Source organism: Ovis aries, chromosome 13 (assembly GCF_016772045.2).
Source record: "Ovis aries strain OAR_USU_Benz2616 breed Rambouillet chromosome 13, ARS-UI_Ramb_v3.0, whole genome shotgun sequence".
Taxonomy (NCBI): Eukaryota; Metazoa; Chordata; class Mammalia; order Artiodactyla; family Bovidae; genus Ovis; species Ovis aries.
In genome coordinates this window covers 27,664,029-27,684,087 of record NC_056066.1, presented here as the reverse complement: position 1 = coordinate 27,684,087, position 20,059 = coordinate 27,664,029, and the positions used below count along the sequence as shown (strand labels likewise).

Sequence of the window (20,059 nt, the reverse complement as noted above, 5' to 3'; positions counted from 1 at the left end):
GGTGTGCAGATGACTCCTGACTGTCACGGCAGGAAGCTTGCTGAATGCCTCAGTGATCACCAGTGACACTCAAAAAGCAGCTCAAACCTCAGCTGCCCTCTGTGGTCAAAGTATGTGTTCATCTTGAATGCTGGGAGAAAGCTGACAATGATTTCAAAGCGGGTGCTTAAGGACAGAGGAGAGACTAAACAAAAGGAAGTGGCCTAGTTAAACAAGAGTAACCATTACCATCAACACAAGGATTAGTTTGGGAGAGTTTGTAAGAGTTCGTGGAAAAAGGAGTAAATAATCAATACTTTCAAAATAAACTGTTTTGGAAAATGTAAAAAATATATATATATACACACATATTTTATGTGTGTGTGTATTTTAAATGAGTATGTTTCCAAAATCCTGAAAGGGGTCAGTTCACACCACAGTGACAACTGCCAACCCACACTGCATTCTCTCGACTTAGTCCACGCCACCAGAACTTATTTTTAAATTTCAAAAGATTTTAAGGTTACTGTTAACCATTACAGGACGAACTAGTGTGTAGTCAGAATTCAGCCCATCCAATTGCCGAGTCTGATGAAAACCAGTTGCCATAACAGTGTTCCCACAGCGACCCTCTGGGGACTGGGGTTGGCTCCTCACACTCTAGACAGCTGGAAACTCTTACACAAACCTGCCGTGAGAAAGTGCTTTCAGTGCAAGCCTCCCAGTATGACTCCATACCATAAATTTCTAGGGGATAAAGTTAAGGGACTTCACGGGCGAGGATGGGGAGGAAGGAGGCATGATCCACAAGGTTACGCTCTTGCAGATATTCAGACAAAGGGAACAGCCACATCTCAACCGAAGCTCGCCTTCCACCATTCAGCTCTACTACCTTTGTAGGTCCAGAAATAATAAAGGGGTTACTGTAGGGCTGAAAAGGAGCCAGTGATAAGATCCATAAGTTCAAATCTACCGAACTCTTTCTTTCTTTCAAATAATTGGATTTCTACAGAATTTGTTGTTTAGTTGCTAAGTCGTGTCTGACTCGTTTGCAATCCCGTGGATTATAGCCTGCCAGGCTCCTCTGTCCATGGGATTTTCCAGGCAAGAATGCTGGAGTGTGTTGCCATTTCCTTCTCCAGGGGATCTTCCTAGCCCAAGAATAGAACCTGAGTCTCCTGCATTGCAGGTGGATTCTTTACTGCTAAGTAAGTACTAATATATATACTGCAGTCAAATCCCAGGACAATCTAAAGTGCTAAAGGGGGCCAGGAGATCATCAGAAGGAAAAACTTGATATTCAGAAGCTGTACTGCTAATCAACCCTATTTTCTGTTCCTCCAAATTCTTTTCAGAGACGCAGTGCATCCTAAATGCTCATACTAGCAACAGCTACCTTCCCAGCTCTGGTCTCTTAGGACCTTCCCCTTCTTCCTACAAGATCTGGGCTGCCCCCCTCTCCTCTCTATGTGTCAATTGTTTTTGGCCTCAGTTTTCTTTTCCTAGTTTTTCCCCAAGGGCTGAAATCAGAGCCATGGCCTCCAGACTGCCACAGCCCTGTACTGCAATGCTGAAAAATACTGCTGTCTTTGCAGCTGGCAAGAACACTCCTAAGAAACACAGGATTTACTTTTGAGGGAGAACCAGTGTTTTATTAGATTTGAATCCAGAAAGACACAACTCCTTTGGAAAGGAGTCTGGGGAGGTGGGGAGGAAGAGAGAGAAGAATATACTTATTTCAGGAGTGTAACTGATTTTAAAAAATAGGCCTTTATTGTTTTAGAAACAGTTAAAAATTAGAAACATGTAGCATCTGCTGCACTATAATTTTCATGATTTGGAGAATGAGAGAGGTCATTTTTTACTAAACCCCCATGACAGGTACAGTTCTCTGAAGACCTTTAACTTCTGGGAAATAGAAAACTTCTCTATGAGGAATCTACACCTTTCAACCTGCCTCCCTCTACCCAAGCCCCAAAATGACTAACATTCACAGCGCCACAGAATATGTTACACACTTTTTTTCCCCCTCAAACCATCTACCCATGCTGATCAGTTCTAGAAGGTACCGGTGTTACATGATGCAGTTTCTTCTCTGTGTGGAATATTAACTCAGAGCAAATGGGAAGACAACACAAAATGAGCTGACTACCGTGGTGTGGGCTGCCTATGAATTTAAAAAAAAAGTGATCTGTGGAGTATTCATTCAACAATATTTATAAACAAGTTCTATACAAGGCTATATAACTGAAGTCTACATTGTTGTCACATCTTATGAAAGTCTGTCTCTTATTGCTCTACTAAGCTTCATTCCAGAGAAGGCGATGGCACCCCACTCTAGTACTCTTGCCTGGAAAATCCCATGGATGGAGGAGCCTGGTGGGCTGCAGTCCATGGGGTCGCTAAGAGTCAGACACGACTGAACAACTTCCCTTTCACTTTTCACTTTCATGCGTTGGAGAAGGAAATGGCAACCCACTCCAGTGTTCTTGCCTGGAGAATCCCAGGGACGGGGGAGCCTGGTGGGCTGCCGTCTACGGGGTCGCACAGAGTCGGACATGACTGAAGCGACTTAGCAGTAGCAGCAGCAAGCTTCATTCAGTTCTAAGTAATTTAATATGAAATGGTTTTCTAAAGTGGGGTGAAGGGCAAGGAACACTAATTCAATTCAGGACAGCAGGCCTCAGCCACCATCGAGCAAATAACCAGCGGACACAATCAGCCCAGCGTAGACACAGACCCCACAAGTGGCCAAAACTGGCTTTCAAGGCTTTCCAAGAGGGGCCAGAATAAGTAATTGAATCCACCTGCACTCACTTAGCTGACTCCAGGCCCCACATTCTGGATTCTTCTAAACTCAGAAATGGCTGAAAGTGTGAGCAGCTATACAGCGTGGATACAGTAAGTGCTTAATAAGTACTTCCACTAACGAGTCCTGCTGACGCTGCCACCAGCAGCATGGCTGTCATCATGAGGTGAGCACGCACCGTCCTGACCAGTGGTTTGGGAAAGCTACTTTGTCTTCACGCTACCAACAACAAGGACACAATTGTTACGTACTGAGTTATTTGCCAGGTAGCGTGCTATACATTTTATTTTACTTAGTACAGTGATGCTAAGAGGCATGGACAATGACTACCACCATCTGCAGACAAGGAAGCTGAAGTTTGGAGAGATGAAGTACCTTGCTTGTGGGTGTACAGACATACACATGCCTGTGTTGCTGAAATTTGAGGCGAGGCAGTTCTGATGTCAGAGCCCCACTCCTACCAGGAGCCGCCAGCACCACTCCACCTGGTCAAGTACCATTCTATTTACCCACCTGTCTCTATCCACTGAGTCCTCTCGACTTCTAAAGCGCAGTGATTCATCACAGTTATCTGGGTGTGACACTGTGCAAGAGTCAAAAGAAGTCCTCACTTGAGTGAAATCAGACCAAGCCCTACAACTTGGACAGTGACAAGAGTCCAGCACCCTTCTCTTTGGCCGGTGAGACGGAGCGGGACCAGCCATCCACCATGGTCTCGGGAGGATGACATTAGCAGGCAGTCCTATTCTAGGAAGAGCCAGCAGCGGCCCTGACAATCCATTTCCTCACCTTGAAACCTTGATGCCTGGGGCTACTGAATTTGAACTTCTGTTGGTTTAATATACCATCTTTGTTTTCCAAAGTTCTACTTCCTGTTAATTCTGTTCTGAGAGATGACCAATACTATAATGTATATCTTTAAAGGATAAAAGCTTTAAAATGCAAGATAGACACTTAATAGTAAAAACATTTACATTCAAATATATTGCAAGGTGGCAAAAGTCAAGCAACATTTAAGGACGATCAAGTTTCACTACATAGTTCCATATTTTTGTTGAAAAATACAAAAATATTTCTCTATAAACACAACATAAAAGGCAACATGAAAATTACCATATTTTATAGAAATCATTAAGTCCATCCTCAAATGTTCCTCTTTAATCTCATTTCAACTTTTAAGTCTAGAGGGGAAAAGTTATTTTAAACCGTGTCCTGTGACTGTTTTAAATTTACACATTTAAATTACTGGGGAAAGTCTTTAGTACTTAATTTTTTGACTACTTAAAAGTAAGACACAAAAATCACTCTGCAGTCAGATGTGACATGAGAGTCAACACAGGTTCTTAAAACCAAGAGCTGCATTAGGTAGAACTCAGAGACCACAAACTCCTTTTTTCTTCTTCCCTCATTGCAACTGGTGGTAATTCCAGAAGTCCATGACAGGCTTCCTTAAGCTTCTCTTGATATTTACACACTGCACACAGATCTCATAGTGCATTGTACTCCACACATTTTGATGGATCTGTAGGAAAGTGCTTCTGGCAAATGGTCATTAACCTCTTCAGTCCCTAAGAAAATTAAAAAAAAAAAATAGTGGTTGGCTATGGTATGATTAAACTTTTTAAACTTTTTATTTAACTTTTTGCTTCTGGCTGCCCTAGGTCTTCACTGCTGTGCACAGGCTTTCTCTAGGTGTGGGGAGTGGGGGCTATTCTCCAGTTGCAGTGCACAGGCTTCTTGGTGTGGTGGCTTCTCCTCTAGTGGAGCACAGGCTTTACGGTGTGTGAGCTTCAGTAGTTGTGACTCCCCAGCTCTGGAAAACAGGCTCAAAAGTTGTGGCACACAGGCTTAGCTGCTCCGAGGCATGTGGAATCCTCCTGACCCAGGGATTGAACCCATGTCTCCTGCATTGGCAGGCAGATTCTTTACCACTGAGCCATCAGGGAAGCCCTCAAACAACTCTTAAGGTAAGTAAAATCACCAAAAACAGAACCAAACAACAAGAAAAAAATGCCTGCCAATCTCTGAGGTCCCACAGGAAGCAGATAACACAAATATAAATTACTTCTATGAAGTGAGTTATAATCTAAGAGATTAAACATCAGAGAAACAAGATTTTTCAAACATCTTACTTAAAGTCTTTTGTGGGTTCAAAGACTGTCCATATTATGCTGTCTAAGGACTGGGAGTGTGGAGGGAGGCTATCTCTCAGCTCATTTCCAAGAAGGAAGACGTGCTGGCAAAGACAGACCAGGGAATTTGCTTTCTTCCTAGCTTTTTATTGTTATATCCTGTATCTAAGAGGGTATTTGCTTCAGGATAAAGACCCTTCTGGCTTTAGACCAGCTTTTCCTACTGTGAATTCTAATGTGGATGCAGAATTGGATCCATGAAATCAATGAAAATGTCTGCGATATTGTTAATCTGGGATCCTAAGTTTTCTCGAAGGAACAGGTGAGAAGAGAGGCAAAGCCAGGAAAGGGAACACTGTGATGAAATACGAAATAGCTTCAGTCCACAGCAAAACACAGCAAGAATTATTATGAACCATTATTATGAACCAATAAAGGCAAACTGATGGTAGACAAGTGGGGGTCATTTTCCTTACACAGCAGAATTAGAATTTTAGGCGTCTGTGCCTTTACAGGAGATTACTGTGATGCTTAGATACACTCACTAAGCTGATTCTCTAATTTAAAAATAAATATTAAAAGAGTCTCCATCATAAAGTTACTATGGAATGTGACAATAAGTATTTGCAATAAGGACTGCTAGCACCCAGCACAGATTTTTAAAGGGGCATAATCTCATGATAGCCTATGAATATTTTCCAAATGGAAACAAATCTTCCCAATTAGATCTCTCACGATTTTAGCTTCAAGTTGCTTGAGGATGCTTAAACCAGTAAGATAAGGAGCTGCTTAGCTTAGCTTACTGCGAATAGCTTAAAATCAGTAGTATTCTTAAATATAGTTTTTACTTATATAAAAATAATACATCTATTTAATAAATCCTTATTCAGGACCTACTATATGCCAAGCAATGTTCTAGGCTGTGGGAATACAGCAGAGAATAAGAGAAAAATCACCATTCTCATTGAGAATGCATTCTAATAAAGGACGATGAGAACAGGTGTAAGACAAGAAACAAAATGACTATGTAAATGTCTAATATGTTGAATGATGGTAAGTGCTATGGAGAAGATCAGGCAGGCAAGAGGTGTGCATGCTGTGAGAAGTGACCAGGACTCTGGCTTTCCCTGAACACAAGAGCCACTGAAGCGCTCTGAGCAAGAGAACATCACAGTCTGGTTTGTATTTTAAATGCATCCCTCTGGGTGCTGTACAGATACTGAACAAAAGAGAGGCAAGGAGAGGAGCTCAGAGCAGAGACAGTGCAACCATCCAGAGAAGAGAGGCTGGTGGCTGGAACCAGGTGGGGGCAGTGGAGGTGGTGAAGGGATCAGATTCCAGATGTAATTTGAATATGGAACCATCATGGTTTGCTGATGTGGGCTGAGAAAGAGAAAAGTCAAGGATAATGCCATGTTTTGTGTGCATGTTATTATATATATACATATTTTTTAATCACATAGTTCTTGTATCAAATAATAGCAGTCTCCTGCCTCATCTTTTCCAATCCCTAATTCCTGCAGCGCAAACGCAACCACTTCAAATCTCCGAAGTGTTTCTTTTGGTATTTACTGCTGTATTTCTAAACACTACATTGACAGTGCTTGATTTTTTCTAGTTTTTATTTTTTTCTCTATTAATACTACCAAAGTTGGAAATTTAATTTTCTTACACCTGTACACTGGCCTCACACAGCGTGCATGCACCTTTCTCTCCCCATTCCTTCCACAAATCACAATTTTCAGTGAACACATATTCAGGACATACTTCATAATGTCTACATAAATACTGTCCAAAACAGAGCCAATATCCTTTTTCTTGGGTATTTTCCCCCATCTTTTTGCTTTTCTGTGTAACTATCAGTTCCTTCTCCAACAGTGAGACTACTCACAACATGACCAAGCACAACAGGTAGTCGGGGTCCACTCTCTGTTGCAGTCTAGACCAGCTGAATTCCAGACCTCCTTGTACTGCTACGATCCTGGAGCATCCCTTCACGTTCCATCTGGGAATTCCTTCTGCCCTGCTCGTGTGCTGGATCTTATTTCCGGGATCTTTTGTGTTTGTTTCCCTCGTTTTGGTGGAGCACATCCTCCAAATAGACCCAACATAACATAGTGGAGGTATTAAGACTCCTGAGGTTCAAATCCCAATCCCACCACCTACTGGTTGTGGGAACTTGGGAACTTACTTCTCCATGCCTCAGTTTCCCAACTTATAAAGCACATAAATCATAGTATCACACTCGTATTACATATGTGAGAGAAGAGAGAATACGTACGCTAAATTGCTACAAGGACCACACAGTATTAAACAGCATATAAGTGTCAGCTATGATAATGATTCCAAAGAATGGGACACAAAACTGACAGAGCATGTGACACAAAATGGGCCAAATTTTTGCCACCACCTGTCTAAAAATATCTTAAGCCTACACTCAATTGATAGTTCATATAGGAACAGAATTCAGAGTTGGGAGATTTTTTTCCCTCACTATTACAAAGTTATTACCCTACTGTCTTCTTGCTTCCAGTACTGGAATGAGAAGTATGGGGGCATTTTAATTCCTGAGCCTTTGTAAGCAACCTGTTTTTCTCCAGAAGCACTGGATATCTCGCCTTTATCTTTGGCCCTCCAATATTTCATTATATTGAGCCTCAATATGAGACTCTTCATTTGTCATGCATTCAGTGAGCTCTTCTTTTCATTCTAGAAATGCATGTCTTTCAGTTCTGGGAAGTTTTTTGCATTAATTCTTTATTTCCTATCCTCCAATTTCTCTGTTCTCCTTTCCCTAGAATTTGAACAGCTGCAGACCTTATAGGCTGACTCCTTCATTCTCTTATTTTCTATACTTCTGAGAGTTCTTCAACTTCATCTTCTCTTTTATCTAATTTTTAAAATTTCTGCTGTAACGATTAACTTCTGAGAGCTCAGAATCAATCAAATGTTGATTCTGACTCTTTTTGTAGCTACTATTCTTATCTCATGGTTACAACTTTATCTAAGAATATGAACTATATTTTTAATTGAAGGATTTTTTTTTTCTTTCTCCTATACTGTAATTCCATTACTCTCAACTCCATTGTTACTATGTGTTTTGGTCTCGGTCTTTCATGTTGGAAACTTCCACGAACACCTAATGATCCTAGGTGAACATGCATATTTATGAGTAAGGCAATAAGGAGCTAAAGGAAACTCACTGAATGGGCAGGGCTTATCAGTGGAACTTCATTTTAGGGCAATATGGCAGTAAGCCAGTTTTTTCAGTGTTGGAATGCTAAATGTTAGTAACTATACATTTTTTCTCTTGGGTCAGTTCAGAGAAGAACTTCTGCCCACCTGCCAGCATCAGAGGAACCAAAAGAGAAGAGGAAATGGGGGTCCCATCTGTCAACACATACACTCTCACTTGAATTGTCTGTTCTGAGTAGGGAATCTCACCTAGCCTGAGCGTAGAACCCTCAGAACGTTTGTTTTCTGAAAGAGAGGAGACAGGAATGGGGGCCCGCTTGCACAGGGAGAAAGAACCTCTGGACAATTTATCCTAATTTCAACCACTCCTTCATTTTCAGACCCATCCCACAGTCTGGCCTTTTTTAAGTGCCCAAACACCCCACATCCTGAGCCTTTCTAGATTCTACAGATTCCTCATTAATGACTCCTTAGTGACTTTCTCCCCACACAGTATTAACTAAATTGATTTTTTTAAATCATTATTGTTTCCAGGAAAATATTCTGCATTTTAAGAAGTCTGATGAACTGTACACTTAAGATGGTACACTTAACTGTACACTCAAGATGGTAAAGCTAAGTAAGAAAATTTTTTAATGCTCAACTTGGTAAAATTTATGACAAATACTTCAGTTTTAAAAAATCTAATAGTAAGCATTAGAGAATATTCTAGATAAGGTATAGGAATATCAAATATGGCTACAGTTTGCTGTATGATAGCTTGTGATACAGGATACAAATCCTGGATAATGAGAGTTGTTTATATCCAGATAAATCAATGAACCATTAAAACAATCAACTGGCATCAACTGAAGCAACACCAATTCTTTATTACTCCAGAAAACAAAAACTTGTTAAAATCTAACCAAACTACAACCATAACCTTTTAGTTAGATTTGTCTTACCTTATGAACTATCATTAGTCAACAGAACTTGAGGAAGATGTTAAGTAATATTTTTACTGAAATATAAGACATTTAAATATTCACTGGAAGGACTGATGCTGAAGCTGAAGCTCCAGTACTCTGGCTGCCTGATGCAAAGAGCCAACTCATCAGAAAAGACCCTGATGCTGGGAAAGACTGAAGGCAGAAGGAGAAGGGGGCGGTAGAGGATGAGATGGTCCACTCCATGGACATGAATTTGAGCAAACTCCAAGAGACAGTGGAGGACAGAGGAGCCTGGCATGCAGTAGTCCATGGGACGGCAGTTGGATACAACTTAGGGACTGAGTAACATCAAAGGAAAACATTATTAAATCAATTATTTCTGTCCCTGTCACTAGTGTACCCTGTAAGAACAGAGTCTCCAAAATGAAAGCATAGATGTGTTTAGTGGTGCAGCATAGGAACATGAAGAACAGGGGTAAGTTAAGAATGTTCTCCACTTAGCTATTTAAATTCTCTCAAAGAAGTCGAAGGATGCTTAATAACTGTTTTTCACGAGCGTCTTATCTGCACTGGACAATATCATCACCCTCATTCTCCACATCTGCATGTTGCCTGGGGTCCCATTGTTTCACTTGGTGCCTATCTGCCTGGGACTGGGGCCTGTGGTAGAGGGCCTCCTACAGCTACCCTACACCCTCCAGAGTGGCTGGCGGCAGGGGTCACGTGGCCTGGAGATGTTGGCTGGACCCTTTCCTCGGCGGCCTCCCTCCCGGGGACTTTGAGGTACATAAGATGTGCCTAAGATGGCAGAGTAGAAGGATGTGCACTCATCTCCTGTGAGAACTCCAAAACTGCAGCTAGCTGCTGAACAACCATCGCCAGGAGATGGTTGGATCCCAACAAAAAAGATACCCCACGTCCAAGGGCAAAGGAGAAGCCCCTACAAGACAGCACAAGGGGCAAAATCAGTTTTAGGATCAAACGCCATACTCACCACAGATGCTCAGAGGACTCAAACAAAACCTTGTGCACACCAGGACCCAGGGATCTCACAGAGACTGAGCCAGACCTGCCTTTGAGTGTTTGAGTGTCTCCTGCAGAAGCACAGGTCAGCAGAGGCCTGCCATGGGAACAGGGGCTCTGGCTCCAGCAGACCTGGGAGGCGCAGCATGTGAATCCCACCAAGCGACCAGGCAGACAACCCACAAACTGAAGAACAATTATACCAAAGAAGTTCCCACACTATTGCGAAAGTACTAGGGCCCACAACAGATTTCCCAATCTGGGGATCCAGCAAAGGGACTGAGAATCCCCAGAGAATTTGACTTTGAAGGCAAGTAGGATTTGATTACAGAACTTCCACAGGACTGGGGAAACAGACTCTTGGAGGGCACAAACAAAACCTTGTGCACACCAGGATCCAGGAGAAAGGAGCAGTGACCCCATAAGAGACTGAGCCAGACTGCTCTGTGAGTGTCCAGGAGTCTCCAGCAGAGGCGTGGGTCAACAGTGGCCTGCTGTGTGATCAGGGGCATGGGATACAACAGTCCTGGAAAAAGCCCTTTTGAAGGAGGTCATCATTAACCCTACCATAGTTTGGCCTCAGGCCCAACTGCAGGGAGGGAACACAGCCCCATCATTAAAAGAAAATTGGATTAAAGATTTACTGAGCATGGCCCCTCCCCAAAAAAGGCAATGCCAAAGAATGCTCAAACTACCGCACAACTGCACTCATCTCACATGCTAGCAAAGTAATGCTCAAAATTCTTCAAGCCAGGATTCAGCAGTACATGAATCATAAACTTCCAGATGTTCAAGCTGGTTTTAGAAAAGGCAAAGGAACCAGAGATCAAACTGCCAACATCCGTTGGATCATTGAAAAAGCAAGAGAGTTCCAGAAAAACATCTATTTCTGCTTTATTAGCTATGCCAAAGCCTTTGACTGTGTGGATCACAATAAACTGTGGAAAATTCTGAAAGAGATGGGAATACCAGACCACCTGACCTGTCTCTTGGGAAATCTGTATGCAGGTCAGGGAGCAACAGTTAGAACTGGACATGGAACAACAGACTGGTTCCAAACAGGAAAAGGAGTACGTCAAGGCTGTATATTGTCACCCTGCTTATATAACTTATACGCAGAGTACATTAGGAGAAACGCTTGCCTGGATGAAGCACAAGCTAGAATCAAGACTTCCGGGAGAAATATCAATAACCTCAGATATGTAAATGACACCACCCTTATGGTAGAAACCGAAGAACTAAAAAGCTCTTGATGAAAGTGAAAGAGGAGAAGTGAAAAAGTTGGCTAAAAACTCAACATTCAGAAAACTTAGATCATGGCATCCAGTCCCATCACTTCATGGCAAGTAGATGGGGAAACAGTGGAAACAATGCCTGACTATTTCTGAGGGCTCCAAAACCACTACAGATTTCATGCTGACTACAGCCATGAAATTAAAAGACGCTTACTCCTTGGAAGGAAAGTTATGACCAACCTAGACAGCATATTAAAAAGCAGAGACATTACTTTGCCAACAAAGGTCTGTCTTGTCAAGGCTATGGTTTTCCAGTAGTCATGTATGCATGTGAGAGTTGGACTGTAAAGAAAGCTGAGCACAGAAGAATTGATGCTTTGGAACTGTGGTGTTGGAGAACACTCTTGAGAGTCCCTTGGACTGCTAGGAGATCCAACCAATCCATCCTAAAGGAAATCAGTCCTGAATATTCATTGGAAGGACTGGATGCTGAAGCCGAAACTCCAATTCTTTGGCCACCTGATGCGAAGAGCTGACTCACTGGAAAAGACCCTGATGCTGGGAAAGATTGAAGGCAGGAGGAGAAGGGGATGACAGATGATGAGATGGTTGGATGGCATCACCGACTCAGTGGACATGAATTTGAATAAACTCCGGGAGTTGGCGATGGACAAGGAGGCCTGGCGTGCTACAGTCCATGGGGTCGCAAAGAGTCCAACAGGACTGAGTGACTGAACTGAGCATTGCCCCACCCATCAGAGCAAGATGCAGATTTCCCCATAGCCAGTCCCTCCCATGAGGAAACTTCCACAGCCTTTTATCCTTATGCATCAGAGGGCAGACAAAATGGAAACCACAATTACAGAAAACTGATCACTTGGATCACAAGCCTGTCTCACTCAAGAAGCTACAAGCCATGCCATGTAGGGCGATCCAAGACAGTAGTCATGGTGGACAGTTCTTACTAAACATGGTCTATTGGAGAAGGGAATGGCAAATGACTTCAGTATTTTTGCCTGGAGACCCTCATGAACAGTATGAAAAGACAAAAAGATATGACACTGAAAGATAAACTACCCAGATTGGTAGGGCAGAGTGGAGAAATAGCTCCAGAAAGAATGAAGAAACAGAGCCAAAGCAAAAACAATGCCCAGCTGTGGATGTGAGTGGTGATGGAAGGAAAATCCGATGCTGTAAAAAAACAGTACTGCACAGGAACCTAGAATGTCAGGTCCACAAATCAACGTAAACTGGAAGTGGTCAAACAAGAGATGGCAAGAGTGAACATTGGCATTTTAGGAATCAGTGAACTAAAAATGGACCAGAATGAGCTAATTTAATTCAGATGACTATCGTATCTACTACTGAGGGCAAGAAGCCCTTAGAAGAAATGGAGTAGCCCTCATAGTTAACAAAAGAGTCCAAAATGCAGTACCTGGGTGCAATCTCAAAAACAACAGAATGATCTCAGTTCACTTCCAAGGCAAACCATTGAATATCACAGTAATCCAAGTCTATGCCCCAAACACTAATGTTGAAGCAGCTGAAGTTGAACAGTTTTATGAAGACCTATAAAACCTCCTAGAACACACACCAAAAAAAATGTTCTTTTCATCACAGGGGACTGGAATGCAAAAGTAGGAAGTCAAGAGATACCTGGAATAATGGACAAGTTTGGCCTTGGAGTACAAAATGAAGCAGGGCAAGGGCTAACAGAGCTTTGCCAAGAGAATACACTGGTCATACCAAACACCCTCTCCCAACAACACAAGAGAAGACTCTAGACACAGACATCACCAGATGGCCAACACCGAAATCAGATTGATTATATTCTTTGCAGCCAAAGATGGAGAAGCTCTACAGAGTCAGCAAAAAACAAGACCGAGAGATGACTGTGGCTCAGATCATGCATTCCTTATTGCAAAATTCAGAATTAAATTGAAGAAAGCAGGGCAAACCACTAGACCATTCAGGTATGACCTAAATCAAATCCCTAACAATTATACAGTGGAAGTGAGAAATAGATTCAAGGGATTAGATCTGATAGAGTGCCTGAAGAACTATGGATGGAGGTTTGTTAACACTATACAGGAGGCAGTGATCAAAACCATTCCCAAGAAGTGAGCAAGTGACTGAAAACTGCTCAGTCATGTCTGACTCTTTGCAACTCCATGGACTATATAGTCCATGGAATTCTCCAGGCCAGAATACTGGAGTGGGTAGCCTTTCCCTTCTCCAGGGGATGTTCCCAATCCAGGGATCAAACCCAGGTCTCCCACATTGAAGGTGGATTCTTTACCAGCCACAAGATGATGAAAAGGAAAAAGCAAAATGGTTGTCTGAGGAGATCTTACAAACAGCTGAGAAAAGAGAACTAAAAGGCAAAAGAAAAAAGGAAAGATATATCCATCTGAATGCAGAGTTCCAAAGAACAGCAAGGAGAGTTAAGAAAGCCTTCTAAGTGATCAATGCAAAGAAACAGAAGAAAACAATACAGTGGGAAAGACTTAGAGATCTCTTCAAGAAAATCAGAGATACCAAGGGAGCATTTCATGCAAAGATGGGCACAATAAAGGACAGAAACTGCACGGACCTAACATAAGTAGAAGATGTTAAGAGGAGGTGACAAGAATACACAGAAGAACTATACAAAAAAGATCTGAATGACCCAGATAACCATGATGGTGTGATCACTCACCTAGAGCCAGAAATCCTGGAGTGCAAAGTCAAGTGGGCCCTAGGAAGCATCACTACAAACAAAGCTAATGGAGGTGATGGAATTCCAGCTGAGCTATTTATTTCAAATCCTAAAAGATGATACTGTTAAAGTGCTGCACTCAGTATGCCAGCAAATTTGGAAAACTCAGCAATGGTCACAGGACTGGAAAAGGTTAGTTTTGGGTTTTTTTTTATTCCAATCCCAAAGAAAGGCAATGCCAAAGAAAGTTTAAAGTACCACACATTGCACTCATCTCACACACTAGCAAACGATTGCTCAAAATTTTTCAATCTAGGCTTCAATAATATGTGAACGGTGAACTTCCAGATGTTTAAGTTGGTTTATGAAAAGGCAGAGGAACCAGAGGTTAAATTGCGAACATCTGCTGGATCATAGAAAAAGCAAGGGAATTTCAGGAAAACATTTACTTCTGCTTCAGTGACCACACTAAAGACTTGACTGTGTGGATCACAACAAACTGGAAAATTCTTCAAGAGATAGGAACTCCAGACCACCTTACCTGTCTCCTGAGAAATCTGTATGGAGGTTAAGAAGCAACAGTTAAAACTGAACACAGAACAACGGACTGGTTCATAATTGGGAAAGAAGTACATCAAGGCTCTACATTGTCACCTTGCTTATTTAACTTCTATGCAGAGTACATAAGGCGAAATGCTGGACTGGATAAAGCACAGTCTGGAATCAAGATTGCCGGGAGAAATATCAATAACCTCAGATATGCAGATGAAACCGCTCTTATGGCAGAAAGGAAAAAGGAACTAAAGAGCCTCTTGATGAAAAAGGAGAGTGGAAAGGTTGGCTTAAAACTCAACATCCAAGAAACGAAGATCATGGCATCTGGTCCCATCACTTCATGGTAAATAGATGGGGAAACAATGCAAACAGTGACAGACCTTTATTTTTAGTTCAGTTCAGTCACTCAGTCATGTCCAACTCTCTGCAATCCCATAAACTGCAGCACGCTAGGCCTCCCTGTCCATCACCAACTCCCGGAGTTCACCCAAACGCATGTCCATTGAGTCGGTGATGCTATCCAACCATCTCATCCTCTGTCATCCCCTTTTCCTCCTGCCCTCAATCTTTTGCAGCATCAGGGTATTTTCCAAGGAGTCAGCTCTTCGCATCAGGTGGCCAAAGCATTGGAGTTTCAGCTTCAGCCATCAGTCCTTCCAATGAATATTCAGGACTGATTTCCTCTAGGATTGACTGGTTGGATCTCCTAGCAGTCCAAGGGACTCTTGAGTCTTCACCAACACCACAGCATCAATTCTTCTGTGCTCAGCTTTCTTTATAGTCTAACTCTCACATCCATACATGACTATTGGAAAAACCATAGCTTTGACTAGACAGACCTTTGTTGACAAAATAATGTCTGTGCTTTTTAATATGCTGTCTACATTGGTCATAACTTTCCTTCCAAGGAGTAAGTGTCTTTTAATTCTATGGTTGCAATCACCATCTGCAGTGATTTTGGAGCCCAAAAAATAAAGTCAGCCACTGTTTCCACTATTTCCCCATATATTTGCCATGAAGTGATGGGACCGGATGCCACAATCTTAGTTTTCTGAATGTTGAGCTTTACACGTCCAGTTCTAACTGTGCTTCCTGACCTGCATACAAGTTTCTCAAGAGGCAGGCCAGGTGCTCTGGTATTCCCATGTCTTTGAGAATTTTCCACAGTTTATTGTGATCCACACAGTCAAAGGCTTTGGCATAGACAATAAAGCAAAAATAGATGTTTTTCTGGAACTCTCTTGCTTTTTCCATGATCCATCAGATGTTGGCAATTTGATCTCTGCTTCCTCTGCCTTTTCTAAAACCAGCCTGACCATCTGGAAGTTCACAGTTCACATATTGCTGAATCCTGGCTTGGGGAATTTTGAGCATTACTTTACTAGCATGTGAGATGAGTGCAATTGTACAGTAGTTTGAGCATTCTTTGGCATTGCCTTCCCTTGGGATTGGAATGAAAACTGACCTTTTCCAGTCCTGTGGCCATTGCAGTTTTCCAAATTTGCTCACATACTGAGTACAGTTCTTTCACAGCATCATCTTTTAGGATTTGAAATAGCTCAACGGGAATGCCATCACCTCCACTAGCTTTGTTCATAATGATGCTTTCTAAGGCCCACTTGACTTCATGTTCCAGGATTTTTGGCTCTAGTTGAGTGATCACACCATTGTGATTATCTGGGTCATGAAGATCTTTTTTGCACAGTTTTCTGCGTATTCTTGCCACCTCTTCTCAAGATCTTCTGCTTCTGTTAGGTCCATACCATTTCTGTCCTTTATTGAGCCCATCTTTGCATGAAATGTTCCCTTGGTATCTCTAATTTTCTTGAAGAGAGCTCTAGTCTTTCCCATTTTATTGTTTTCCTCTATTTCTTTGCATTGATCACTGAGGAAGGCTTTCTTATCTCTCCTTGCTGTTCTTTGGAACTCTGCATTCAGATGCTTTTATCTTTCCTTTTCTGCTTTGCTTTTCACTTCCCTTCTTTTCACAGCTATTTGTAAGGCCTCCCCAGACAGCCATTTTGCCTTTTTGCATTTCTTTTCCATGGGGATGTTCTAGATCCCTGTCTCCTGTACAATGTCACGAACCTCATTCCATAGTTCATCAGGCTCTCTATCAGATCTAGTCCCTTAAATCTGTTTCTCACTTCCACTGTATAATCATAAGGGATTTGATTTAGGTCATACTTGAATGGTCTAGTGTTTGTCCCCACTTTCTTCAATATAAGTCTGAATTTGGCAATAAGGAGTTCATGATCTGAGCCACAGTCAGCTCCCAGTCTTGTTTTTGCTGACTGTATAGAGCTTCTCCGACTTTGGCTGCAAAGAATAAAATCAATCTGATTCCGGTGTTGGCCACCTGGTGATGTCCATGTAGAGTCTTCTCTTGTGTTGTTGGAAGAGGGTGTTTACTATATTCTCTTGGCAAAACTCTATTAACCTTTGCCCTGTTTCATTCTGTACTCCAAGGCTAAATTTCCCTGTTACTCCAGGTGTTTCTTGACTTCCTACTTTTGCATTCCAGTCCCCTATAATGAAAAGGACACCTTTTGGGGGTGTTAGCACTAAAAGGTCTTGTAGGTCTTCACAGAACCATTCAACTTCAGCTTCTTCAGTGTTACTGGTCAGGACATAGACTTGGATTACTGTGATATTGAATGGTTTGCCTTGGAAGTGAACTGAGATCATTCTGTCGTTTTTGAGATTGCATCCAAGTACTGCATTTCAGACTCTTTTGTTAACTATGATGGCTACTCCATTTCTTCTAAGGGCTTCTTGCCCACAGTAGTAGATATAATGGTCATCTGAGTTAAATTCACCCATTCCAGTCCATTTTAGTTCACTGATTCCCAGAATGTTGACGTTCACTCTTGCCATCTCCTGTTTGACCATTTCCAATTTCCCTCGATTCATGGGCCTAACATTCCAGGTTCCTATGCAATATTGTTCTTTACAACATTGGTCCTTGCTTCGATCACCAGTCACATCCACGGTTGGGTGTTGTTTTTGCTTTGGCTCCATCCCTTCATTCTTTCTGGAGTTACTTCTCCACTGATCTCTAGTAGCATATTGGGCACCTACCAACCTGGGGAGTTCATCTTTCAGGGAACATCTTTCAGAGTTCCATTTTCAGTGAACAGTCATTCAGGTCTGACAGAATGTGGTCCACTGGAGAAGGGAATGGCAAACCACTTCAGTATTCTTGCCTTGAGAACCCCATGAACAATATGAAAAGACAAAAAGATAGGACACTGAAAGAATTTTATTTTGGTGGGCTCCAAATTCACTGCAGATGGTTGACTGCAGCCATGAAATTAGAAGGCGCTTGCTCCTTGGACAAAAAGCTATGACAAACCTGAGAGGTGTATTAAAAAGCAGAGACATTACTTTACTGACAAAGTCCGTATGGTCAAAGCTATGGTTTTTCCAGTAGTCATGGATGGATGTGAGAGCTGGACTATAAAGAAAGCTGAGCATTGAAGAATTGATGCTTTTCAACTGTGGTGTTAGAGAAGACTCTTGAGAGTCCCTTGCACAGCAAGGAGATCCAACCAGTCCATCCTAAAGGAGATTATTCACTGGAAGGACTGATGCTGAAGCTGAAACTCCAATCCTTTGGCCACCTGATGTGAAGAACTGACTCACTGGAAAAGACCCTGATGCTGGGAAACATTGGAGGCAGGAGGAGAAGGGGATGACAGAGGATGAGATGGTTGGATGGCATCACTGACTCACTGGACATGAGTTTGAGCAAGCTCTGGGAGTTGGTGATGAACAGGGAAGCCTAGCATGCTGCAGTCCATGGGGTTGCAAACAGTTGGACATGATTGAGCAACTGAATGAACTGCCAATGTTCTAATAAAGGAATGAATTAACATGAGATAGTTAAAAATTAATCCTAACTTCAATGGAATACACCTTTAACCCAAAGTGTGTTTTTCTAAAAATGTGTACTTAATAAAAATTTCTACACTTTCAACACTCATAGCCATGTATATACCAAGGCCAATCCTTCAAAAAGTGTCCACAGGAATTCTTTTCACACAAGTGTATATGATTAAAATTGAGTGGATCTAAATTACTCATTCCAGACTTTTCAATTTCTGATCTGGATCAAGCTGCTTGGGACAAAAGCAATCTCACGCTGCTTCCTATGAAGAGTCCCGGGGCAACTGCCAAATGTATTCAACTGCTCAGGCTCTGCAGGACTTAGTGGAAAATTAAAGAAAACTCAGTTTGGGACTAACTTAATCTTCTTCTCGAGTTTACAGTAAGAAACAGAGTTGCTCCCATTTTTACCTGTCTGAATGTTTGTTACATAAATGAACAGAATTACAAATTCAAAGGTTTATCATTTCATAGAAAGTAGTATCAAATGACAGGTGATAATTACATTTTGAAAACAGCACTCACCTACTTAATGAAAGTAGGTAAAAATGTATGGTGAAAGACCAATTTGAGGAAAGATTTTATTTATCTGACCTACAAGGACTTCACAGTGCAAGATGATCTTTTCTTTTTTTTTCTCTCATGCACGTGATTGAGAAATATATGTTAAAATCCCAAGCAAAATGTCTGTTCAGCTGCCAGCTAATAAGCATCATGGCACCAACCCTGAGTGTTCTATATTAAAAGGTAATGTAGGGCTTTCCTGGGGGCCCAGTGATAGAGAATCTACCTGCCAATGCAGAAGACACAAGTTCAATACCTGGTCTGGGAAGATCCCACATGCAGTGGAACAACTAATAAGGGCAGGCACCACAGCTACCAAGCCTGTGCTCCTGAGCCCGGGAGCCACAACGACTGGGCCCACGTGCCGCAACTACTGAAGCCTGCACACCTAGAACCCACGCTCGGCAACTAGAGAAGCTACTGCAACAGAGAAGCTTGTGCATCCCAACGAAGAGCAGCCCCCCACTCACTACAACTAGAGAAAAACCCGTGCAGCAATGAATACCCAACACAGCCGAAAATAGAATAAACTTAAAAAAAAATTTTTAAGGTAATATAGATGAAAGAGAAATGCTAAGCAGTATTTTTCTCTAAAAATTTGTTTTAATATGCCAGGAAGTTATTAAGTGGGTAAACTGTTACCAAAGTAACTTGCCTTTAAGAAATGCTTTTTCAGACCCAAGAATGCCAGAAGGTAGGATAAGGCCACTTGACCCACAAATTTGTGACATAGAATCTGATGCATGGAGAGTATTTACCAACTAACAATGATATTGTGTATCCAGGACATGGATCAAGCTGTGATTGCTCCCTGCAGTAATGAATGTTTCTGTTATACCATTTTCAGCAATACATAAACATGTTCTAAATTTACAAATGTTTCACAAAAACAAATTAAGCAAAGTCCAGATGAAATATGCCAAACTCTGAAATGCAGATATAAATATCTGACATAAAATGCTGGAATGATGTTTTCACCAGGGAATTTACAAACTTGAGGATACTGAACACAACTTACCGGAGAAGAGTACTAAGGAACATTTTGCCTTTTG

At 41.9% G+C, this 20,059-nt stretch overlaps 1 protein-coding gene across 3 annotated transcripts in view; it reads right to left on the bottom strand.

Moving 5' to 3' along the window:
- Nucleotides 1–1,730: 1,730 nt before the first annotated feature.
- PRPF18 (pre-mRNA processing factor 18) overlaps nt 1,731–20,059 on the bottom strand; it is a 60,916-nt gene continuing 42,587 nt past the window's right edge. For all 3 annotated transcript variants that reach the window (XM_012188400.4, XM_004014235.5, XM_012188402.4), the window contains one exon: nt 1,731–4,356. In XM_012188400.4, coding sequence (XP_012043790.1) covers nt 4,276–4,356 — 81 coding nt within the window. In that variant the 3' untranslated portion in view covers nt 1,731–4,275. The remainder of the gene's footprint in view (nt 4,357–20,059) is intronic.